Raw genomic sequence first — 26,673 nt, 5'->3', positions numbered from 1 at the left:
TACAAAGAATGGGGGGGGGGGACTCCCAAACGCCAGGTTAGATGGCCACTGCATCCATGTGGAGAATGAAATGTCCGTGTTGGCAATTCCCCTTTAATCCATGTGATGACGGCTCTGAGACGACATTTCTCTCAATGATGAATAAGTGAGGTTCTGTATGTCACACATGATGTCCCCTGTGTGATTTCCATCTTCTCCTTTCTTCATAAAGGTGTCTGCAGTACTAGATCCTCCAGTTTTCTCCTCTTCTCCTCCACAACTTCCTTCTCCTGAATGACCCACCAAGGATGGACAAGGACAGGAATGAGATGAGTAGAAGAATATTAAACTTCATGTTGGAGATCATCTACATGTTGTGCGGAGAGGTAACTTTTCTACATTCTAGAACAAGTCACACATAGGGAAGGGACAATAAATAATAGGAAGAATCCAGTGTCCTGTATAACAGCGTCCAGACCTTCCAAGTGACGTCAAGAAGCCACCAGCAGAAAAGCTGAAGATCAGCCACCAATATGGTCAGTTATGTGTTATGTCACCAATGCAGCAATAGTAATGTTGTAGAGCAATGAGAATGACAAGGAACCTGGAGCTTCAGGGTGACCTCTATATAGAAACATAGAAGATGACGGCAGGAGGAGAGAACATGGTCCATCTAGTCCTCCCCACAACTGTCAGGCTGTGCCCCTTGTTCTTATGTTTAGTTTCACATATTCTTACAGGAAGGAAGAAGGTTTCCATCATATCCCCCCCCCCCCATTCCCTTATACAAAAGACAATCTTAAAAGGGGTTGTCTGGGCATGGTGTGGTTTTTCATGCTAATAACCTATCCACAGGATAGGTAATTAGTATATGATCGTTGGAGGTTCTATGTACGTACTCCGCACCAATCCGCTATTCCGGGTACCAAATATGCGGTGGCCGGTGTCTGAAGCAGATGGCTCGGTACACTATCGCAGCCGTGCTGCAGTACTGCAACTATGCTCCTATTCACTTGAACAGAAGCAGCACGGCCGCTATTCCGTGACCAGAGCCATCTGCTTATGGCACGGACATCCGATGCCTGGAGGCAGCCAGAACAGCTGATCATTGCAGGTTCCTGATGTCTGACCCCCACCGATCATATACTGATGACCTATCCTGTGGATAGTTCATCAGTATGAAGAACTGCCGCGTGCCTGGCCAACCCCCTATAAATCTCTCATGTAGTCGACTTTGAGAAAAGAGAACGAGACCAATGTGTTTTTGTAAATCAAGTCTCCAGTATTACAGATGTGGGGTCACTAGAGCTCTATGCAACGGGGTCACAATCTCCTTTCTACTGATGGTGGAATATTGTGTTCAGTTCTCTAAATGTCTCCCTCTATACACAGGAGTACACCATAGTGAAGAAGAGATCAGGTGACTGTACAACTCCGATCATCCGTCTCCATGATTCAGGAGGTTGGAGCAGTAGTGCGAGCCCCATCACGGAGCCTCCCCCTCACTCCTGGATACATGAGAAGAACAATAAGAAGAAGATCTTGGAACTGATCTACAAGATGACTGAGCTGCTGACTGGAGAGGTGACTCTGCTGGGCATGCTGGGAAAATCTTCAGTAACCGCACTGGAGGTGTCTGGGTGACTGTATCATTGTGTGTGACAGGTTCCTATAAGGTGTTTGGATGTCACTGTCCATTTCTCCATGGAAGAGTGGGAGTATCTAGAAGGACACAAGGATCTGTACGAGGAAGTCATGATGGAAAACTACCGGCAGCGCACATCGCAAGGTAAGAAGAGCTATTTATATCTATGTTTTAGAGTCTAGTTGGCCATTACTGTGAGCACTGGTGGCCATGTTGAAGTCTTAATACCGTCATGTGGAGTACATATACATGTGTGTACAATGACATGTAATCTAGGAGCTCCCCAATTCCGGCTCTAATGACATTACGTTGGAGCCCTACGTTTCCTGTATATGACCAACAAATTTATAGGTCTCAATTCACTCGACTGATTCCAAGAGTGTCCTTTTTAACATCTATCGGACTATTCTAGTAGACTGCTTTTCTTCTACGCTATTCTATGCAGTGTGGCCCCTCTCACCTCCACCCTACAGTGTTTTTCCTGTCCATACAGAGGACAGCCACAGAGAGGCTCTTTGCGGTCTATCTGGCGGCCTGGGCTGATCGGTGTACACATGTTCTCCCCCTGGTTATCTTGCTTAACCTTACTGTACATAGCTTCATTGGGACTGAGAAGCAGGCACCCGCCCGTCCTCTGAATTCTCTCTCTGGCAGTTATGTCTCGCTCTGTTACTGGTCAGCTGACTCGCATAATCTGCGTCCACCGGAAGTTCGGTTGTTTGTATATTTTTTTTTTTGCCTTTTCCGGCGTAACGAAATGGAGAACCATGGTTATGGATCAGGGGAGAAGCTGATGTCGCTGGCTGGATAAGTTGCTGCTTAAAAAACTCTATTTTGATGTGCCAGTCTGATCTGTGGTCTGTTACAGCAATGGATTCTCAATGTGTTGATACTGCACAGGATCTTGACACAGTCCATGTAAATTACATTCCTGGAATACTTTTATATGTAATTACTATACCTACCGTATATTCCTCTGTATTTTTAGAGAGATAAGGAACCTCCTAAAAAATAAAGTGACACAAAAAAACAGGTCAAACATTGTGCTGCATGTTCAAAAAGATTTCATATAAAAAACAGCTATGTTAAGATTGTATGGCCAAGCTTGTTAAAGAGGAACTGTAAAGGATCTGCCAGACACAGCTTCTGTGTCGACGCCCGTGGTTAATCAGTCTGCACCTGCTCCTAGGTCTGATAGAGTGACTCGATCTGCTACCACTCAGGCTGGTAGGCTGAGGAGTGGGAGAACCTATCACAGGCTGGCCAGACGGTTCTAGCTCCCGCCCTGGGTCTATTTATACCTTCATTTCCTGCTTGTCTTTGCCTGTGATTCTATCTTGTTTCCTGGCTCTGCTGTTCCTGCTATTACTATTGACCTCTGCTTCATATCGACCCTGGCTTTACTGACTACGCTCCTGCTCTGCGTTTGGTACCTTGTACACCTGATTTGACTCTGCTCGTTCACTACTCTTGTTGCTCACGGTGTTGCCGTGGGCAACTGCCCCATTTCCCTTAGCTTCTGTGTACCCTTGTCTGTTTGTTTGTCGTGCACTTATTGAGCGTAGGGACCGTCGCCCAGATGTACACCGTCGCCTAGGACGGGCCGTGCAAGTAGGCAGGGACTGAGTGTCTGGTAGATTAGGGCTCACCTGTCTGTCTCCATAGCCCGTCATTACAGGAACAGCCCTTATTTATGATGGAACTGACGTACATGATTAGCAATGAAGTACAATCTATGTCGACTAATCGCCCAGACTCCAAGTACCCCATCGGGATCACAGCAACCCAAAAGACCAAGGTTCCAAATGGATTTCAGATAAGAATCCGAAGAACAATGCTATTCTGTATGTGTTCTGGTGAGGTAGATGAAAATGAAGTTAATGTTGATCAAAAATATGAATACAATCTTGAATGCCATTCGAGGATTTATGAATATTGAAGAATCCATCAGCTCATTTCTGTACAAAGCGGTATGTTTGGGGGCTTTAGGTCTAGAAAGAGAAGAGTCTTTCCAGTGAATCAAAATGTGAAAGACCTTATCCTTGATGAGTGCAAAGACGCAGAATAACGTTTCGTCATTTCAAGAGAACTTAAAAATCAACTACCCTTTGTTCCAAAGGATGCAAAACAGTGGGAGGAAATCCCGAAAATAGGGATTTCTTCTACGTGGACCGGAAAGCTGATGGCCTGCTGAAGAAATCGTGGGAAGCATCCTTCACCCTCTTTAAAACGAACGTGACCGCTACATCAGTGGCCAGATCCATGTTCATCTGGTTAAATTAACCTGAAAAACCATAACCGTGAGCAGAAGACTGCTTCTATCCATTCCAAGTGGACAGAAATTACCCAGAATATGTGAATTCTGCAAATCCTTTTGGATACAAAATAGAGTCCGAAAATCTTTCTCTGGATAAATTCCAGATTACTCAACTGCAGGCAAAATTATTAGAAGGCATAAACCACGTTCTCCTATTCAATGGCCATTACTCTCTCTAGTCAGGAAACCTAATACTTCAAGTATTTTAGGTTTATTATGGTTCCGTATGAACAAGTGGGTAAAATACAGAAGTTTCAAGATGGAATCTTTCCGCGCAACCATTCTCCTAATAAATAAGCATGCAGTAATGTAGATTTAAAAGACACATATTACCACGTCCCAATTCATCTATGGTATGAGAGATTTTTCCAATTTGCAGTTCGAAAGGAACTTCAGCAATACTTCACTATGAATTTCAGGGCCTTTCCTTCAGCATTTCATTAGTCCCGTGAGTATTTACGAAGCTAATCATAGAAAGCATGGCATTCCTGAGAGAGTAAGGGGTCATCCTAGTCCCTTACCTGGATAATTTTCTCCTCCATAGCAGCTTCTTCCAGCATTCTTCATGAACATTTCTCTTTAGTCCTTCCATCCTAGATCTCTGAGAAGAGGTTCATCAATTACAAAAAATCTAATCTCATTCCAGCAACAAGGAAGATCTTTCTAAGTGTCTTGCTGTTTTACAAGCATCAATACTCCTTCCTTCCCCATACAAAACTGGAGGGTATAAGCATGAAAATATTGTCATTCCAGATGATAAACAGATGTTTACTCAGAGAAGGTATTCTGATTTTGGGACTTATGAACTTGTCTATTCAACTCCCATGGAACCAGTTCCATTCCCGTACGCTTCAACATCTAATTCTGTCATCTTGTGAGTGAGACCAAAATTTGCTAAATGCAACAATCCTCCCATTAGTAATGACATCCTCTGAATTGGTGGCTTTCTCCAACATCCTAAAAAAAAGGGGATTCTTTGGAAACTTTCTCCTTACATTCTGATTACTACTGATGCAAGCCTCTCAATATGGGGAGTTCAAATTCAGTATTTTCAGGGGACATGGACACTTGAGGTTCGGAAGAAGTCTTTGAATTACAGAGAGTTGGGAGCCGTGTGGGAAAGATTAAAATGTTCTTATCGCCTCCTGCAAAACTCTTATTTGAGGATTTTTTCAGACATGACTGCTTATTTTTGTGCAATCAGAGAGGCATGAGACATTGTCCTCTCCAGCTTCTAACCTCAGATCCTAAGCTGGGCCAAGCACACAGTTCTATTAATCTCCGCAATTTATCTCGAAGGTTAGACCACAGACTTCATAAGCCATTAAAAGCTAGACCCGGGGGTATGGCCCTAAATTCGAAAAATTGTCTTCTCTTCTCCAAAAAGTGGGGTTATCCACAGGTGGACCTTTTTGCCTCAGAAAGAAACTCAAAGGTTAGTACCTTCTCCCTAAGCCCGGGAGACAACCCGGCAGCAGTGGACACTTTATCCCAATCTTGTGACCATAGGTCTGGACTATGCCTTCCCTCAGTGTTCTGATTTCACTAGTTCTGAGGAGGATTCAAGAGAAGTTCCCCAATGTTCTCCTCATATTTCCCTTTTTGTCAAAGCAGAGCTGGTTCTAAAATGTCCAGGTTCCTCCAGAGCTATTTTTGCTGCCCAATATAGGAACATCTTCACAAATGCCTACTCTTATTTCAGGGTGTTCAGTATCTCAAACTGGCTGTCTGGCTGTCCTGAGAGGGAATTCCTAAGAAAACATGGACTATCAGAGGATGTCCTTTCCACCATCCAAAAGGGTTGCAAAAGTAACACCTTCAAGGTACAGTTATTGGCTTCTTTGATTTTACGCTTCAGTATAAATAAATTTCGATATTTGAAGAGGCAATTGTAAGACTAGGACCATCTCTCAGAAAATCTGTTCCACCATGGAATTTAAATTTAGTAATGTCAGGTCTCTGTATGACTTCCTTCGAACCTCCTTTATTTAGAACCTCTAAATTCGGTTTCCCTTTTGAAACAGCTGTTCTTGTAACCATTACCACAGCAAGAAGGTTCGGTGAAATTCAGGCTTTTTCCATTCATAAATGAAATCTAAAGATCTTGGCTCAAAAATTCATTTTGATGTTGGATCCCGCCTTTCTCCCGAAAGCTGTTTGTTCCTTCCTTCATTCTGCAGTACCCCTTAAAAACATCATAAGGAGTTGTTTCACACACTCTACAAAACACCAGTAGTTCACAACTTACTTGAATTAACGAATCCATGGAGAATTGATTCCAACGTATTCGTACAGTATGGAGGAAAAAATAAGGGGAAAAAAACGTCTAACGGCACTAAATCAAGATAGCTGAAAACTCCTGTACAGGACTCTTTTATAATTCAAGGATAAATTCAAGGCCACTCCACCAGAGCCATATCCATAACCTGGGCCGAAAGGGCAGATGCTCCGTTTCATCAGACCTGCCACGTGGTGAAATATCCATACCTTTTGGAGACTTTACATACTTGATGTGCTATCTAATGGAGACTCTGCTTTTGGAAGAAAATTTCTACAAGCTGTTGCCCCCGCATCCCCAAGCCTACTCATTTGGTACTACACCTGTAGTGCTGTCATGAGGGACATACTGGGAATTGGGAATTATTCTTACCTGGGTTTGGTTTTCCAGCAGTCCGTCATGACAGCACCCTGATTTCCCTCCCTCATGGTTTGTATGATCTATTTTTATGAAATTAACAAATGTGGACTTGTCTTAGTTTAAAAAAAAATTGGTTGTATTCATCCTGGTGTTGTAATTCGGAAAACTCTGAAGGGTGGAAGGGGCTTCTTAACCTCTGGGTTCATGATGGATGAAAACAAATTGCTGGAAGGACTAAGGCCTAATGCACACAATGGCATTTGTTTTGTAGTCCTCAAAACCAGGGGACTGTTGCAGTCTATCGGACAGCAAAAAAACTTTGTTGTGCATCCGTGTGTCATCTGCTCTTAGAATCTCTCAAACGTGAGTAGTGGAAAGTTATACCATGTGGGAAAAGCAGACATGACAATCGTATAACACGAGGTATAGAAGATCTCGGTTATGAAGAAAGCTCTTCAAAAAAATTTACTTCCCCTAGAGAAGAGAAGGCTAAAGGGGGAAAGGATATCTTCATATAAACATGGAAATGTCCCTAGAAAACAATGTAATGTATTCTTTTCATTGACCCCACAGAGAACACTGGGTTACTGCTTCCGATTTAAATGAAGTGCAATTTCATCACAAAGCCCTAAAGTCGCACATCACTGTCCGAACCGTAAAGTTATGGAACCTGCTCCCTCAGGATTTGGTAATGGTAGAGTGTGGAAAGAGATGAGAGGGTTAAATATCTTCCTTGTAAGACACAATATACAGGGTTACTGGTAGTAATGTAGAATGTGAATCCAGGGATTTTTTCCGATTGTCAGCCGGGTGCAGGAAGGAATTTATCCACTTCATGGAGAATTGGGTCTCTAACATGCTACATAGTTCGTACAGTTGAAAAAAGTTCAAGTTCAACCAAGAACATGTAAAGGGGTTCTCTGGGACTATTCTATTGATGGCTCCACCTAGGATTGCAGCTTAGTCCTATACATATTTGTGGAGGATAATTCATCTGTGGAACAAGAAAATCATATTCTGTGACATGCCTCTCATTTGCCGTGTGGAGGATGGGCAGTCGTACCAGTTGTATGTTCCTGCCCGTCATCAATCTCTGCCAGTGCGTTAGTTTTGTGAATTTCTAGGATAAGATCTACACCGATCAGCTATAACATTAAAACCACCTGCCTAATATTATGTAGGTCACCTTCATGCAGCACAAAAAAATGGTTGTACGGCGCAGGTGATGAGGAGCAAGCATTGTAATTTAGGTCCTAATCAATAAACCTAGAATGTAAGGTGTAGAGAGAAGTGTATGATATATAGACAGATATACAGTAGTCATGTATTCATTCGCTGTGTTTCCTATAGATGGATCCAGTAGAAGAAATCCACCAGAGAGATGTCCCAGTCCTCTGTATTCCCAGGACTGTCAAGAGGAAAATCACAATGTCCCAGAGAATCATCAGGTAGATGAAGCTGAGCCCTATACCAGATCTATATAGGGGGTGTGGAGCTTTTTGGTCCTGCGGTCATATATGTGGTCATAGATGTGGTTTCTTATGTTGATCTGTTAGATTCTTCGCACTCTCTGCTGTATTGTACTGAATTGTTACATATGTGAAATCAGGGGGAAGATCTGAATAATATGAAAGCGGAGGAGGAAGCAGAAGAAGAGCGGGTGAGTGGCGATCGACCATGTAAGAGTGAAGTGGAGGAGGAAATTCCAGGAGGTTTTACCACAGGTAAGTAATGATGACTTTAGAAAGTGGATTCGGAGGTTTGTTAAGGTGAGGTTCTTCCTTAGTTCTACGTTACAGTTGGGTTATGTTCACACGGCAAACAAAAAAAGTCTGTAAAATACGGAGCTGTTTCCAAGGAAAAACAGCCCCTGATTTTCAGCCGTGTTTTAAGCAACTAGCGTTTTTTACGGCCGTTTTTGGAGCTGTTTTCTATTGACAATGAAAAACCGCTCCAAAAACGGCTCAAGAAGTGACATGCACTTCTTTTTACGAGGTGTTTTTTCTATGCCATTTTTCAGGGCGTTTACGGACCGAAAAACGTCTGGAAATAGATTGTGTGAACATACCCTAACACTTCAGACAATGTGTTATACATAGTGCAGGACCTGAGGGAGGTTTAGCGTCAGTTTCTCGAGGGGGGGAACCATCTGCCATTAACAGCTGCATTAACATCCGGGATCTGAGAACTCCGTTTAACCACTTAAACACCGCAATCAATGCTGATAGAGGGCTTGCTCAAGACACTTCCAGCCTTGACACTGTAAGGACGCATTCAGACTCCTTTTTTTAAGGTGTTTGTGTTTTTGTTTTAGTTTTTTTTCTGTTTTACTTTTTGTTTTGACAACTCTGCAAACAAGTCGCAAGGAAACATGTCTTCGAGATCTTTCCGTAGTAGAACCTTAGGCTGCAATATCAAGTAACCCTATCGCTGCTATAATCTACTGTACACTAAATAGCTCATCTGGAATATGTCTTCTTTTAAGGGTCTTCAAGAAGCTTTTAAAGTTGATTTTAACCCTTTATCGACAAGTAATAAACCTATGAGTTATCTGGATCTCATGGTTATTGCCACTGTACACCCGAGCAGCAGGAGGATGACTGTAGGGCCTCATCCAGACGAGCATGTCCATTTTGCGTTTACAAAAAAAACGGACTGTGTTTCATGTCCGTGTTGCAGAAGTGTGGTTTCCGTATGGCATCTGTTTCTCGTGTCCGTGTTTCTCCTCTGCTGCCACTTCCTGGTTATCTTTTTATTTATTTTTTCTACATATTTCTTTGGCAACTAATGCACAAAACATGGACAGCACACAGATGTCGTCCGTGTTCTGTCCATGATTTTCATGCACCCATTGACTTCAATGGGCGACATGGTCCGTGAAAAAACGGATTAGAATAGCACTTGCAATGAGTTTTCATGCAACGGATACACGCTCCATGAAAAAACACGTATGTCTAAATTGCCCCATTGAATTGCATGGGTCAGTGTGCTCTGTTTTTTTCAACGGACAGCACTGACGTGAAATACGCTCCTGTGGATTAGGCCTTATACACAGCCGGGCTACTGCTGCAAGTCCTGGGATCAATTGGAACTCTGATACCGGCAGTTTAACCCCTTAGATATTTTGGTCAATAGCGGCTGCTGAAACTAAGGTGTGTGACAGAGAGGGGGCTGCCTCTGTCAGCTCATCAGCGCACCGCGATGGGTTACCATGGCAGCAGAGGGCCCAGGTCTGTCATCTGTAACTGCTTATTAGATTACTTGTCAGTGATGCAGGCATTAGTTTTTGTCCGTAGAGGGACAAAAAAAAGGATTACGTTGATGAAAAATTAAATAGAATCCACCCCCCCCCCAAAAAAAAAGAATCGTAATGACCCACAGAATAAAGATACAATCTTTATACTGCACGGTGCTTTGTGTAAAAAGATAAAAACAAAGTTAAGAAAAAAAGGCTTCGAATTTGCTGTCGCCCCCCCCTCCCTCCTCCTGAAATAAGTGATATGTAGGGAACTTTCAGTAGACGACGGCGCTTCTACGCGTTTTAGAAGAGCTGCTACATTTGGACGATCATAAAGCCCCTAAACAATCCTACCTGGTAAGAGCAGGGTGGACAAGTTCTTGCTTCCCAAGAACAAGCCATCATTCTCGGAGATCGCTGCCTGCATCATATGCACAGCAGGGTACGTGCGCTACTAGCACGCGCTGTACTCACATGGCTCTCTCTCCCATTCTCTATGAAATTGCTCTGTTACCCAGCATTGAAAGATCCAGGTCAAGGTACCCGGTGCAGTCAGTGATAAATCGATGGGCTGAGAAAAAGGCAAGACCTTGTGTAGCTGTGAGAGTTTGCTGTCCAGTCTAATTCACGGGGCTACTACCACCCACAGACCTTTCTAACGGGTCCAGGATGCTGTAAATCTGCAGGACCTGCTCATTCACCCTGTGAATAAATAGATATAGAGATATCAACGAGTCCATCAGTGTTCTTCCTCAACACACCCAACAGATTTACAGCTCCCCTGGTGGACATTTCCTCATTAAGATGCATCCACAACCCTGCAAATGACCCTTTTGAATTCCTTGGTGGTGAGCACCTTTTATTGTTCTCACTTGTACTTATACTGACTGTTGATAATAATTATTATAATCCTCTCTTGCTTTGCTTATCCAAACAACTCTGCTAAAGATGGATTCTAGAACCCTTCTCTCTTACATTGTTACTTGCTAAAAGTGGGGCTGACATCCCTTGCTTCCACCATTTTCGATATACTTATACTATAGGACCCTAGTTAATCTTTTTGACTACCTCAGAATTGTGATACCATATACCTTGTTCTATATAATGAGCACAACTTAGCAAACCGAGCAATGCCCCAAATTGTGCCAGTGGTCACAGTGACTGATATAGTAAACCAGAGAGAGAAGAAAAGTCATGACCAAGTATTTGCAAAATTACAAACAATCTTTATTTCAGTCAAAAATACACAGAAAAAACACATTACAACTATACACAGTAAAAAGAATGAACCCTCATAAAGAGATGGAATCCGAACATGAAAGCAGCCTGGTCCCCCAGATGTTAAAATGGTCACAAAATCCCACGACGAAGCACCAGCGAAACGCGCGTCGGGTCTGGCAGCGGTCTCCCCTCCCTGTCCTGATCTCCTGCTCATTTTCCACTACGTAGGTGTAGGTATACTGCTCATTAGTTTGCCTTTGACTGCACTTTGCATGTATTTTTTTAGGTATCTATCTGTGCAAATGTACTATGCTTAGCACCTGCCTAAAAATATTGATTTATGCTCTTTGTGGGATCTTGTGACCATTTTAACATCTGGGGGACCAGGCTGCTTTCATGTTCGGATTCCATCTCTTTATGAGGGTTCATTCTTTTTACTGTGTATAGTTATAATGAGCACAACAAAAGAACACAAGGAGTCATAGACTATCAATGGTATGAAAATAGAAAATCACAATCTTTATTGGTACATGAAAATACACAATACACAGTTTATAAGGTTAAAATTAGTATAAAGGATCCAACATATATTGGACTATGTATGAACCACTAAGGACTAATATGATGTGGTGGGTATATTTCTGGGACTACTTAGAAAACCCATATGGTAAGTTACAGTGTAACAATGCAAAGAACTTAATTCAAAGGGTACTCGGGTTAAGATTACGAAAAAATGCCCAATACCAGCGTAAAGGGTACCTGGTGCCCATGAGGGTATGAAAAATATTACAAACACGGTCAATGGACATTCACATGAAGAGGGGATGAGCCATAGTTCGTATGAGGTATATTAAAAGACAATATTGCATGTAAGCACATACAAGCCAAGTACTAATGCCCAAAGGTAAAGTTCCCCAGAAAAGTGTTTGGTAAACAGAGTCCCATCAAGAGATCAGAGGCCAAGTGCTTTATCCATAGGTGAAATGTGGTCCGAGTGATGCCCCGACTCACGTTTCACGCGTAGCTTTGTCAAGGGTTGATAGCGATGTGTTCAGATCAGACTTTATATACGGAGCTATGTTGAGGCATGTGATGTTACAGGATCGATCATAAGCCAGGTCAATGACGCATGCGCGCGATTTAACAACCCCAAGCGAGAGCCCATCCCAGACTGTCAAGAGCATCTGCGCATGTGCCGCCCCCGGGATGCGTCACCAGGGAGACAGAGCAGGCGCAGAGCACCAAGGAAACAGCCCAAAGCAGAGACTCGGCAGGACTGAAACCGCGCAAGTGCACCCGCAGGGAAAAAGAGTGGAATCACGGAAAACCAAGGAAGGTAAGTGATATATATAATAACAGGTATCCAAAGGAAGAAATATACCCACCACATCATATTGGTCTTTAGTGGTTCATACATAGTCCAATATATGCTGGATTCTTTATACTAATTTTAACCTTCTAAACTGTGTATTTTCATGTACCAATAAAGATTGTGATTTTCTATTTTCATACCATTGATAGTCTATGACTCCTTGTATTCTTTTGTTGTGCTCATGATATTTTGGAATTTCTATCCCTATGATACTTCGGGGGTGGCACGCTACATGCGGGAAACACCTAACATTTGACCTATTGTCTTGTGAGACTATTGTTTATCATCTTGTTCTATATAAGCTCACTCATTTTTCTTATCCTGTCATGCCTTCTTGTACTATTGACACGTTTATGGACAATTCGGTATCATCCAGTAAAAGTAGCCGAATCCAAACAAGTGGTAAAAATCTTCCTTCGTCACTTTGCGATTACTGCGTTATTTATGACGGCGATAGATTCTCGTCTGACTAGTTTCAAATTCTCACTGGACTTAATAGTTTTGTCGAAATCATCCACGCCTGATCGGTGTACCAGAATCTGTTGGACCGAACATATTGCTCCAAGTCACTTCTGCATGGCTCCCTCAGGCATTTAAGATTGTGGATTATTTTGGTGCTATTGCCATTGAAAGAGCTCACAGAATCGGGCCTGATCAACAATTACTCCATGAAGATCAAAGTTTGCTCCTGTTTCGGGACTTTTCTACTGCGGTGGTGACAAAATGCAGAGCATTCAATCCTGTCTGCAAAATTCTTCTGGAAAATAATTTTGGTTTCTAATATCCTTCTGAATTGAGATTCTCACTTGATGGGAAAACCTGGCTTTTAGATGACCCACAGAAGGCAATGGACTCCCGTAGAAGGAATCTTTTGATGAGCGCAGGAGCATCGACGTTCTCCAAGTTCCCATGACCAAACCCTTTCCAGTCCACCAGGTAGTATGTCTTTCCCCATACCTTCTTGTAGTCCAGGATCTCCTTTTCCTCAAAAACATCAGAAGCACCACTGGGAGAAATTGCAGGGCATTTGGATTTGCTATAATGATTCAAGACCACAGGTTTCAGGAGAGAGAAACATGGCATGAGTTAGGAATCTTAAAGAGGCTCTGTCACAAGATTATAAGTGCCCTATCTCCTACATAATCTGATCGGCGCTGTAATGTAGATAACAGCAGTGGTTTTTGTTTTGAAAAACGATTGTCACGGACACTGGGTTTGTGGACCCACTAGGCCGCTCCGCCGTAGCGGGGAGGCAGCTGACCAGGTCACAGTCTATGTGAAAGTAAGATAGCAGACAGTAATGCTTAGGTACCTGAAATAGTCCGGACGGTGACTGTGGCTTCAGCACGGATGGAGGCAGGTGCGGAAAGTGGCGCCAGACGTGGCGGGCAGTATCCGATTGGCAGATGGCACTTGACGTGGCAGATGGCACTTGACGTGGCAGATTACACTTGACGTGGCAGATGGCACTTGAACACGGGTAGGCACAGGAACAATGCGGAATACAGGAACGGTAATGGCACGGGTAACAGCTGGAACGGGAGACACTAAGGGACCATTTTCGAGACAGACAGGGAAAGACTAACAACGCTCATGCAAGGATCAGAAGGGCTGGGGCATTCTTATAGGGCAGGAAATCATGTGGGTTAATGAACATTGTTTTCATGTGCGCGCGCTGGCCCTTTAAGAGCGGGCGCGAGCGTGCGCGCGCACCCTACGGGACCCGGACGGAGCGGAAGTGAGCGCTGGCATCTCCTAGGAGGGAGACGAAGGCCAGCGCTCACAGATCCATGGCTGCGGGCGTCGGGAGGTGAGTGAACCCGACGGCCCGCGGCCATGGGCGCTACAGTATCCCCCCTCTTCTTGGGACCAGAGTGAGAGAGTAACTTTTTAATAAGAGTAGGGGCGCTGAGGTTCTCTTCTGGCTCCCAAGACCTCTCCTCAGGACCAAACCCTCTCCAGTCCACCAGATAGAAAGAAAGTCCTTCCTCCAACCCTCTTGCGGTCCAGGATCTCCTTTACCTCGAATACATCAGAAGGACCGCTGGAAGCAACTGTGGAACTAGAGGTCTTGCTGTAGCGGTTCAGGACCACTGGTTTCAGGAGGGACACATGGAAGGAGTTAGGGATTCTGAGGGTAGGGGGCAGCCGCAGCTTATAGGAAACAGGGTTAATTTGTTGCAGGATCTCGAAGGGACGAAGGAACCTGGGAGCAAACTTGTATGAAGGCACCCTCAAGCGAATGTTTCGAGAGGACAGCCAGACTTTAGTCCCAGGAAGATACTGAGGCGGCTCTCTTCTTTTGGTATCTGCCTTACGCTTCATGCGATCTACCGCCTGCAAAATAGAGGACCGGGTCTGTTGCCAGATTTGCAGGAAGTCCCCATATGCAGAGTCAGCAGCGGGTACCTGAGATGAAGTCGACACTGGAAGAGGAACTCTGGGATGTTGACTGTACACGATGTGAAACGGAGTGGAGGTGGTGGACTCACTTGTGTGGTTATTATAAGAAAACTCCTCTCATGGTAGAAGCTGTACCCAGTTATCGTGCTGTGAAGAGATGAATTGGCGGAGATAATTTTCCATGATCTGGTTGATCCTCTCAACTTGCCCATTGGACTGGGGGTGATAGGCAGAGGTAAAGTCCAAACTCACATCCAGGAGTTTACAGAGGGCTCTCCAGAACTTGGAGGTAAACTGAACCCCCCGGTCGGAAACTATGTGAAGAGGCAAGCCATGCAAGCGGAAGATGTGCTGAATGAAGAAGCTTGCCAGTCGAGGAGCAGAGGATAGGCCGGTCAGCGGGATAAAATGTGCCATCTTAGAGAACCGGTCCACCACCACCCAGATGGTGTTGCATGCTGCCGAGAGAGGAAGGTCCGTGACGAAGTCCATAGCGATGTGCTGCCAGGGGGCACTGGGTACAGGCAGGGGTTGAAGCAGGCCAGCAGGCTTGCTGTGAGCCACCTTGTTAGAGGCACACACCGTGCAAGCAGAGACAAAGTCCAGAACATCCTTAGGCAGCGTGGACCACCAGAAGTGACGAGCGATCAGGTCTTGGGTCTTACGGACACCGGCGTGCCCAGCTAGTTTAGAACTGTGTCCCCAGCGGAGAATTCTTTTTCTGTCTGCCAACCGAACAAAAGTTCTCCCTGGAGGGATATTTCTAAGCTGCAGAGGATTGGCGGTGACAACGCAGAATGGGTCTATGATCGTCTGAAGGGACTCCACCGTGTCTTCCGTTTCGAATGATCTGGACAGGGCATCGGCCCTCACGTTCTTGTCAGCGGAAAGGTAGTGGAGCAGAAATTGGAAACGGGTGAAGAACAGTGACCACCTGGCTTGACGAGGATTCAGTCTTTGAGCGGACTGAAGGTAAGTGAGATTCTTGTGGTCGGTGAAGATCAGAATGGGGTGAGCAGCGCCCTCCAGAAGATGTCTCCACTCCTCCAGGGCCAATTTGATAGCCAGTAGCTCCCGATCTCCAATGGAATAATTGCGCTCAGCAGAGGAAAACAGTCTTGAGTAGTAGCCACACACTACTGCCTTTCCTTTGGAGCTCCTCTGGAACAGAAGTGCGCCTGCACCAACAGAGGAAGCGTCCACTTCCAGTGAGAACTGCCGAGATATGTCAGGGTGATGGAGGATCGAAGCTGAAGTGAAGGCTTTCTTGAGGCTAATGAATGCCGACTCTGCCTCCGGAGTCCACACCTTGGCGTTCACACCCTTCTTGGTAAGGGTAGAGATGGGGGCCGTCAGAGAAGAAAAGTTCGTAATAAACTGCCGGTAGAAATTGGCGAAACCAAGGAACCGCTGTATGGCCCTTAGGCCTTGAGGACGTGGCCATTCCAGGACAGACTTTAACTTCTCAGGGTCCATCTTAAGGCCTTGATCCGAGATGACATAGCCCAGGAAGGGCAGAGACCTCTTTTCAAAGGTGCATTTCCCTAACTTGGCATACAAGCGATTCTCTCTTAGTCGCAGAAGAACTTGACGAACGTGCCTCCGATGGGTCATCAGATCTGGGGAGAAGATTAGAATATCATCGAGATAAACTACAACACATGTATAGAGGAGATCTCGGAAGATGTCATTAACGAACTCCTGAAATACTGCGGGAGCGTTACACAGTCCGAAGGGCATCACTCAGTATTTGTAGTGCCCATCGCAGGTGTTAAATGCCGTCTTCCATTCGTCACCCCGGCGAATCCGGATTAGATTATAGGCCCCTCGCAGATCTAGCTTGGAAAAAATTTTGGCTCCTCGTATGCGATCAAACAGCTCGGAAATGAGTGGCAACGGGTACTTGTTCTTGACCGTGATCTGATTGAGACCACGGTAATCAATGCAGGGTCGGAGAGATCCATCTTTCTTTTTAACGAAGAAGAATCCTGCCCCGGCCGGGGAGGAGGATTTTCGAATAAAACCCCTCTCCAAGTTCTCCTTGATATAGGCTGACATCGATAAAGTCTCTGGCAAGGAGAGAGGATATACTCGTCCACGGGGAAGAGAAGCATTGGGAACCAGTTCAATGGGACAGTCATAATTCCGATGTGGAGGCAACGTCTCAGCCTCTCGTTTGCAGAAGACATCCGCAAAACTGGCATACTGAGAAGGTAGATTGGAGAGTGACTGCGGCAGAGGGGGCACAACAGGACGGACTTGTGACAGGCAATGGCTATGGCATCTGGAACCCCATTGAAGAACTTCTCCAGAACTCCAGTCGAGTGTCGGGGCGTGTAGACGGAGCCATGGCAGACCCAGCAGGATAGGATTGATAGCCTTGGGTAGTACCAGGAAGGAGATCTGTTCTGAGTGAAGAGCTCCGACCCGTAATGTCACCGGCTCAGTGATGAGCATGATTGGATCAGGCAGCGGTAGACCATTCACAGAGGCAACAGCCAGGGGTCTCTCCAGACGGACTGTGGGTAGTTGAAACCGATCCACTAGATCTTGGTGGATAAAATTAGCAGCCGCTCCAGAGTCAAGATAGGCGGAGGAAGGATGTGATGCCTGTCCGGTGACGATGGCCACAGGTATCGATAATTTGGAAGAGGTTTTAACGTTTGGAGACGTTCCACCTAGAGTTGCCTCTCCAACCAACCCTAGGTACTGGAGTTTCCCGGTTTCTGTTGGCATTGACGCACAAAATGACCCTTGAGGCCGCAATACATGCAAAGTCCAGAGGAGCGTCTGCGCTGCTTCTCCTGTTCAGATAACCGGACTCTGTCTACCTGCATGGGTTCCTCAGGTAGCGCACTAGGGGTGGACAATTGTGGTCTCTGGGCAGGGGGTGCTGGTCTGTGGGCCCGGCTCTCCTGACGAACCTCTTGAGAGCGCTCCCGAATTCTCCTATCAACCCGGGTGGCTAACAGGATGAGGGCATCCAAGGTAGAAGGAAGGTCTCGGGCTGCCAGTCCGTCCTTGATGTGAGAGGACAGTCCCTGCCAGAAGGTCGCCACCAGTGCTTCATTGTTCCATGCCAGCTCGGCTGCTAGGGTACGGAAGGAGATCGAATACTCCCCTACTGTGGAGCCTTCTTGCTTGAGGGTCAACAGAGTGGCTGCGGCAGAGGATGTTCGACCCGGCTCCTCGAACACGGCACAAAAGGACTGCAGGAACAAGGCTAGGTCCGAGGATACAGGTCCTTGTTGCTCCAAGATTGGGTTTGCCCATGCGTGTGCCTTGCCAGCGAGGAGGGAGATAATGAACGCTACTTTAGCCTCCTCTGAGGGGAAGAGATGAGGCCGTAGCCTAAAATGCACCGTGCATTGATTGAGAAATCCTCTGCATGCTCTGGGGTCACCGTCATAGCGAGGAGGAAGAGGCAGAGGAACTGAGGATCCGGAACAAACAGGGGGAGCAACAGGCAGTGGCACGGCAACAGCCTCTGGAGGAAGAACCGGGGGTGGAACAGCGAGGCGGACCAGAATAGAATTCACCTCCTCAAGGAGTTGATCCTGATGAGTGCGTAGGTCATGCATCTCTGTCTGAATCTTCTGTACTGGGGTCTTGGGCTGGCCAGCGGGTTCCATGGCCTGAGCGTACTGTCACGGACACTGGGTTTGTGGACCCACTAGGCCGCTCCACCGTAGCGGGGAGGCAGCTGACCAGGTCACAGTTTATGTGAAAGTAAGATAGCAGGCAGTAATGCTTAGGTACCTGAAATAGTCCGGACGGTGACTGTGTCTTCAGCACGGAACGAGGCAGGTGCGGAAAGTGGCGCCAGACGTGGCGGGCAGTATCCGATAAGCAGATGGCACTTGACGTGGCAGATGGCACTTGACGTGGCAGATGACACTTGACGTGGCAGATGGCACTTGACGTGGCAGATGGCACTTGAATACGGGTAGGCACAAGAACAATGCGGAATACAGGAACGGTAACAGGGCACGGGTAACAGCTGGAACGGGAGACACTAAGGGACCATTTGCGAGACAGACAGGGAAAGACTAACAACGCTCAGGCAAGGATCAGAAGGGCTGGGGCATTCTTATAGGGCAGGAAATCATGTGGGTTAATGAACATTGTTTTCATGTGCGCGCGCTGGCCCTTTAAGAGCGGGCGCGAGCGTGCGCGCGCACCCTACGGGACCCGGACGGACGGAGCGGAAGTGAGCGCTGGCATCTCCTAGGAGGGAGACGGAGGCCAGCGCTCACAGATCCATGGCTGCGGGCGTCGGGAGGTGAGTGAACCCGACGGCCCGCGGCCATGGGCGCTACAACGATCATTTTTGAGCAAGTTATGAGCAATTTTAGATTTAGTTTCTTAAAGACCAACTGGGTGTGTTTTTACTTTTGACCAAGTGGGTGTTGTAAAGAAGTGTATGAGGCTGACCAATCAGTGTCATACACTTCTCATTGTTCCAGCCCAGCTTCTTTCACTGCACAATCACACTGTGCTGTGGATCATGCTGAGCTGGAATAATAAGAAGTGTATGACACTGATTGGTCAGCCTCATACACCTCTCTACAACACCCACTTGGTCAAAAGTAAAAACACGCCCAGTTGGTCTTTAAGAAACGAAATCTAAAATTTTTCATATCTTGCTCAAAAATGATTGTTTTTCAAAATAAAAACCACTGCTGTTATCTGCATTACAGCGCCGATCGGATTATATAGGAGATAGGGCACTTATAATCTGGTGACATATTGTAATCTGGTAGCCGTAACCTGTAAGACCCACTGTTAATTTATTGAAGAATTTCAAAAGAGCCAAGAAGCCTGGGAGTGAATTTGTAAGAGGGGATTTTCAGATGAATATTTCTAGATGATGACCAGACTTTGACTCCGTGAAGAAACTGAGGAGGGGTTTTACCATTTCCATCGGCATTTCTCTTCATGTGGTCCACTGCTTGCAGGATCGAGGCTTTGGTTTTCTGCCAGATGTGAAGAAAGTTTCCAAACAAAGAGCTGCAGGCATTTGCGATGTAGCCGGCACAGGAAGAGGAATATGTGGATGTCGGCTGTAAACAATGAAGAATGGGGAGGAAGTAGTAGACTCACTCGTGTGGTTGTTATAAGAAAGTTCGGCCCAAGGCAGAAGATGCACCCAATTGTCGTGTTGAACATAAATAAAATGACAAAGATAATTTTCTAGTACTTGGTTAATTTTCTCAACTTGACCGTTAGATTGTGGGTGATAAGTAGAGAAAAAGTCCAAATTCACATCTAAACACAGGGCTCTCCAGAATTTAGATGGAAATTGTACACCCCGATCACACACTATATGGAGGGGCAGTCCGTTCAGACGAAAGATATGCCGAACAAATAAATTTGACAAGCAAGGAGCTGAGGGGAGGCCAGTCAGAGGGACGAAATGTGCCATTTTAGAGATGCGATCCATCACGACCCAGACAGTGGTACATCCAGCAGAAGGAGGAAGGTCGGTGATAAAATCCATGACAATGTGTTGCCAGGGAACATCAGGAACAGGCAGAGGTTGGAGCAGGCTGGCAGGCCTGGAATGAGTAGACTTGTTTTGGGCATGGTCTGTACAGGAAGTAACATAGACCACAACCTCTTTAGGCAGCGTGGGCCACCAGTAGTGAAGAAAGATAATGGTCCGAGTCTTACGGACACCAGCGTGCCCAGCCAATTTGGAATTGTGTCCGCAGATGAGAATCCTTTTTTCTGTCTGCAGGACGAACAAAAGCTTTTCCAGGGGGAATGTCTCTAATTTGCAAAGGGTTAACGGCAACAATCCTGGAAGGATCAGTGATGTATTGAGGGTCTTCCTCAGTCATCAGTTTTAAATGACCGGGACAGGGCATCGGTCTTTACATGTTTATCTGCAGGACGAAATTGGAGCAGGAACTGGAATTTGGCAAAAAACATTGACTATCTGGCTTGACGAGGATTCACTCGTTGAGCAGACACTAGATACGTCAGATTCTTGTGAGCTGCATAGATGATGTGATGAATAACCCCCTCTAGCACGTGCCTTTTATTCTTCTAAAGCCAATTTGACGGCCAGTAACTCACAGTCCCCAATTAAGTCGTTGCGATCTGCAGGAGATAAGAGTTTAGAGAAGAAGCCACAAGCTACTGCTTTGCCCTTGGAGTTTCTTTGAAACAGGAGTGCTCCAGCACCAATGGAAGAAGCATCAACCTCCAGTGAGAGCGTCCGAGTCACGTCCGCATGGTGAAGAACGGAGGCTGAAGTGGATTCGCTCTTGAGATTGGTAAATGCCGACTCTTCTTCAGGGGTCCAAACCTTGGCGTTCACTCCCTTCTTGGTGAGAGCAGAGATTGGGGCATTAAGAGACGAGAAGTTTTGGATGCATTGCCGGTAGAAGTTTGCAAATCCAAGAAACCTCTGTATGGTCCGGAGACCTTGTGGACGTGGCTGCTCTAAGACGGACTTCACCTTCTCTGGATCTATCTTGGGTCTACGATCAGAGACCATATAGCCCAGAAAGGGTAAGGAGTTCCTTTCGAACATGCGTTTCTCAAGTTTGGCGTGTAGGTGATTTCTTTTTAACCGCGACAGGACTTGACGAACATGGTTCTGATGCGTCGTCATATCTGGTGAGTAGATCTGGATGTCGTCCAAATATACCACCACACAGACATACAGTAGATCCCGGAAGATGTCATTCCCAAATTTCTGAAAGACAGCTGGAGCGTTACACAGTTCAAAGGGCATCACAAGATGCTCGTAGTGACAGTCTCGGGTGTTGAATTCAGTCTTCCATTCGTCACCTATATGTATCGGGGTATAAGCCCCGCGTAGATCCAGCTTTGTGAAAATCTTGGACCCACGATTTCTATTGACTAGCTCAGAGATTAGCGGCAAGGGTTACTTGTTTTTGACTGTGATTTGGTTTAAACTACGGTAATCAATACATGGTCAGAGTGATCCTTCTGGTTTTTTTTAGACGAAAAAGAATCCGGCTCCGGCTGTAGAAGTAGATTTGCTGATGAACCCCCTACCGAGGTTCTCCTTGACCTAATCCGACATGGCCTAGGTTTTTGGTAAGGAGAGCAGATAAACCCGTCCACAAGGGGGGGTGAGGCTTCAGGGAGAAGTTCAATAGGACGATCTTTGGAACGAGCAGGAAGGACCTCTGTGCCCTTCTTGCTAAAAACATCTGCAAAACCGGGATACTGTGGAGGCAGAAGAGTTTGAACCTGAGGCAGGTAGTGGTGAAGACATTTGAGCCCCCATTGGAGAACTTCTCCGGAGCTCCAGTTGACGATAGGAGCGTGTTGGCGAAGCCAAGACAGTCCCAGCTGTATGGGGTTAATAGCTTTTGGCAAGAGTACTTCTACTTGTAGTCTCAGAGGTTTGGTGATGGAAAGAATAGGAACGGGCAGTGGTTGCCCAATTACAGAAGCGACCGCCGAAGGTCTTTCCAGTGGAGCTGTAGCCAAATGGATACGGCCTACTAAGTCCTGTTGAATAAAATTTGCAGCCGCTCTGGAATCCAGTTAAGCGGGATAGAGTGCAATTCTTCACTAGAAAATGGTCATGGGAATAGATAATTTCGAAGAGGATTTGACAGTTGGTGTCGATCCACCTAGGGTTGTCTCCAACGAACCCTAGGTGCTGGAGTTTCCCGGCTTCAGAGGACGTTGATGCAAAAAATGACCCTTGGGGCCACAGTACAGACACCATTCCGCAGAGTGTCTTCGTTGTCGCTGATGGTCGGACAACCTCAGTGTGTCCACCATCATGGGCTCCTCAGGAGGAACAACCAGAGGAGGCATTAGGGGGATCTCTGGAACCTGGGGGCCAGTCTATAAGACCTTTTTCTCCCGGTGAGCTTCCTGGGTTCGTTCCTGGATCCTCATGTCGATCCGAGTTGCCAGCAGAATAAGGGCATCCCAGCTCATCCTATATTTGGAGTTCTAATCCTTGCCAAAAAGTTGCTACCAAGGCCTCATTATTCCAGGCAAGTTTCGCTGCCAAGGCACAGAACTGGCTGGCGTATTCGCCCACCATCGATTCCCCTTAACGGATGAATCTTTGTGGAGGTTTAGAAATGTCATGCGTAACGGCCGGATCAAAAATGTCATAATGCTTATTTCCTTTTCTCTGTTTATTCAATTTCACTGTTCTACATCTTTAACCCTTAACGCAAAATCACGTGCACCTACGTCGGGGGTGATTTTGCATGGAGACATACATGCATGTGATTCCGTAAGATTGTACTTGCATAAGATTGCACTGGGACAGTTTACAGTTACGGACAGTTGACATCCTGCTAGCTATTAGAGACCAGTTCGTATTGGTATCGGTCAGTGATTGGTCCGTCTGTGCAGAAGTCACTTAAGTCATTTATACCACACTGTGAGCACTGGAAAAAACAATGCCACAATTGCTGTTTTCTGATCGCCAAACTTCCCGATGTGCCAGCCAGAGGGGAAGGTTCCTGCAGTTTTAAGAGGTGATTATCAAGACCCTAGTATTTGGGAACCAGGAAGGCCTGAGCACTCCTACTATAACTACACATCTATAGATTATTCTACCCTTTTATTTACTCGTCAAAGCTTACATGTCTCCCCACATTATAAACTGAAATACCAGCAAAACTCCAAACTACTACGAAGCAAAATCCAAGGGTCTTTCTTGAATTTTTGCACCTCAAGGCCTCTGCAAACCGATTTATGTGCCTGGAAAACCTCCTAACAAAAAAAAGGCTCCTAAATCCACAAGGTGCTCCTTCAATTATACACCTGTGTTTCAGTCATGTAGCACACCAGGGTAAGATGGGATATTTCTAAAAACTAGAATCCGTGTAATAAAGATTGAGTTGTTTCTCTGTGAACACCTGCTATATTACAGGAAAATAAATATATATTTGAATTTAATTTCTGCAAAAAAAGTTACAATTTTACATTTCACTTCCACTTTGCTTTCATTTTTGTGAAACACCTAACCCCTTCCAACATCCTAGAGATTAAAGGACATTTAAAAACTAAGCCACATGGGAAATGTGAATTATTTACTATTTTGTGTGGTATGATTGTCTTACAAGCAGAGAAATACTTTTATTTTATTTTTTAAATGAGATAAATTTGGGTGTTTTTTTTTGTTTTTTGTTTTTTACAAATACTGAATGTATTGACAAATTTACCACGAACATAAAGTACATGTCACAAGAAATCTCAATCACTTGGATAAGAAAAAGCATTCCAAATTTATTATAACACAAGTGATACATCTGATTAAAACAATTGAAGCTCTGTCCGGAAAGTCAAAACTATCTGCAGCGACAATGGGTTAATAAACAAAAACGCACAGCACAGAGTCAATGCAAGAGCTGCTCCTATACAGGCACTGACAGACACAATGATAAGATGCTGCTGTAGGTATAAAAAACTTCATACTCCGTAAAATACTGTTAACCTGTTCGATACTTGGACAGTGTTACCTGAATTCCAGTGGTCACGTAATGTGTGGGTTGTGGGTCACATGACTGTCCCGTTAAGTTGTATTAAAGTAATGCAAAATTGGCATTGAAGGGCCAAATGTGTTGGCAGAGGACAGGCTTGAGTGCAAGACAAGATTGTGCTTTTAACAATTTTTATCTTTTTTTTTTTTTTTGTCAGGCAAAGGTTTATGTAATAAAAGTGGTGACTGTCTGTAGATCAGAATCCTAGACTTTTCATCAATATGTTTTAAAGTGTTATATAAAGCTTTAGACAGCTAAATCACATGTGTATTGTCTGGTGCAGTTTTCTTTAAGCCAAAGCCAGGGGAGAATTCTTAAGGAATGTTTTCCATACTGCTGGATCCATGTCTGGCTTGGACTAAAAAAACGACATCAAAAACTGCATGTGTGTTTCCAGCCTAATTAAAATGTTATGATTATGTTAACTTTATGGCTTGATAAAGACAAATAAAAATTCATTTTTAATCCTAACAGAAAATCCCAGCGTGACCTCTGAAGGGAACTTTGTTTTATTGCTAAATTATAAAGCAGTAGATGAAGATGTCATGCAGCACTCTCAAGGAGAAAATCTCACTACCATTAATGTTCATCCAGGACTTCAGTGTACAGATCTATCATATAATTCTCCTAATCATGAGGAATCTTCTCCTGACCAATCACAGATTGTTACCACAAGTATAGCTCAGAAAAGGGGTAATAGTTTTCAATGTGGTAAACCGTTTACAAAAAGATCAGGTAGTTTTTCACACAGAAGAATTCACGTAAGAGAGAATCCATATTCATGTTCAGAATGTGAGATCGGATTTACAAATAAATCACATTTCCTTAGACATGAGAGAAGTCACAAACGAGAGAAGCGGTATTCATGTTCAGAATGTGGGAAATGTTTTGCAGATAAATTAAGTCTTGTTACACATCAGAGAATTCACACAATGGAGAAGCCATATTCTTGTTCAGAATGTGGGAAATGTTTTGCACAAAATTCAAATCTTGTTACACATCAGAGAATTCACACAGGAGAGAAGCCATTTTCATGTTCAGAATGTGGGAGATGTTTTGCACAAAATTCATATCTTGTTAAACATGAGAGAAGTCACACAGGGGAGAAACCATATTCATGCTCAGAATGTGGAAAACGTTTTGCACAAAATTCACATCTTGTTATACATGAGAGAAGTCACACAGGTGAGAAGCCGTATTCATGTTTAGAATGTGGGAAATGTTTTACAAATAAATCAAATCTTGTTACACATGAGAGAAGTCACACAGGAGAGAAGCCATATTCATGTTCAGAATGTGGGAAATGTTTTACACAAAAATCAAGTCTTGTTTACCACCTACGGACCACCCATAGACTATAAACGTCTGGGTGGTCCACAATTCTGCAGGGATGTTTTAGAACGTTCTGCAGATTTATACTCTGCCACGCTGTAGTGGCATTTAGCTTCGTGACAAAGCTATCTAGACCGCTAACATTATGGAGCTCTGCCCAGAGACCAATCAGCGCAGTCTCTAGGCATGTGATCATTGGGACAACCTGTCCCAATGATCACAATACTTTTCCCGTCGGTGGCACACCCCGCAGTGATTCCCTGACGACCCCCCTCTAATCTATAGCTCATATCTATCTATTTATATAGCAATCCAAAAAATAGGCAGCACACCATATTTGAAAGTGTAAAAAATAAGGGCAGTTTGTTGCCCCATGTGCGACGTTTCAGCTCTGTCCTCTAGAGCTTTTCTCAAGGGATCTTGGTGTGTTCCCCAGGGCTTGCACCCACAATTCACTGGTGCTGCTGGATCTTTCGTTTTGCTGTATCTATTTATATATCTATATTTCATATCGATTGCCTATCTATGTCATATCTATCTGTCATATCTATCTTGTCCATAATAAAGATATTATACCGATTTCTGTGTGTCATTCTGTCTATTTATCATCTATCTAACTCGTCCATAATAAAGATATTATAATAATCATCTATCTAAATGCAGATTTTTTTTTGTGTCCTATAAATAAAGATTCTTATTATTTTTATCTCGTATATATTGTTATATAGTATAGTTTTAGGCTGGGGCTACACGGCGACTTTGGCCGCGACACAGGTTGCATGGCCAAATATCATACTGTTCCGTAGCATACATGGTAAGTAATGACAGTGAAGGTGGTCGCGGTCATTTTACTTGCAATATAGGCTAAGGACAAAGTGATTTTTGGCCAAAGTCGTGTAGCCCCAGCCTAGAACTATACTATACATCAATATACTGTATATATGGCATAGATAGATTATTATAATATCTTTAAAAATCAAAGTTGCGATTTTTTTTTTTGTTCTTTTGTGTTCTACAAATAAAGATTACTA

The 26,673-nt window shown here is 44.7% G+C and overlaps 1 protein-coding gene across 1 annotated transcript in view; it reads left to right on the top strand.

Annotated features, from left to right (window-relative positions):
- The window catches only part of LOC142666573 (oocyte zinc finger protein XlCOF7.1-like), a 48,931-nt gene extending 22,709 nt beyond the window's left edge, over positions 1–26,222 (top strand). The window contains exons 2-7 of the mRNA XM_075846705.1: positions 212–365; positions 1,372–1,563; positions 1,645–1,768; positions 7,930–8,027; positions 8,189–8,303; positions 24,785–26,222. Of these exons, the coding sequence (XP_075702820.1) occupies positions 288–365; positions 1,372–1,563; positions 1,645–1,768; positions 7,930–8,027; positions 8,189–8,303; positions 24,785–25,671 (1,494 nt within the window). The 5' untranslated portion in view covers positions 212–287 and the 3' untranslated portion in view covers positions 25,672–26,222. The remainder of the gene's footprint in view (positions 1–211; positions 366–1,371; positions 1,564–1,644; positions 1,769–7,929; positions 8,028–8,188; positions 8,304–24,784) is intronic.
- The last annotated feature ends 451 nt before the right edge of the window (positions 26,223–26,673 follow it).

Source organism: Rhinoderma darwinii, chromosome 1, assembly GCF_050947455.1.
Source record: "Rhinoderma darwinii isolate aRhiDar2 chromosome 1, aRhiDar2.hap1, whole genome shotgun sequence".
Classification (NCBI taxonomy): Eukaryota; Metazoa; Chordata; class Amphibia; order Anura; family Rhinodermatidae; genus Rhinoderma; species Rhinoderma darwinii.
The sequence above is the reverse complement of the archived record's forward strand: the minus strand, read 5'-3'. Positions and strand labels throughout refer to the sequence as shown.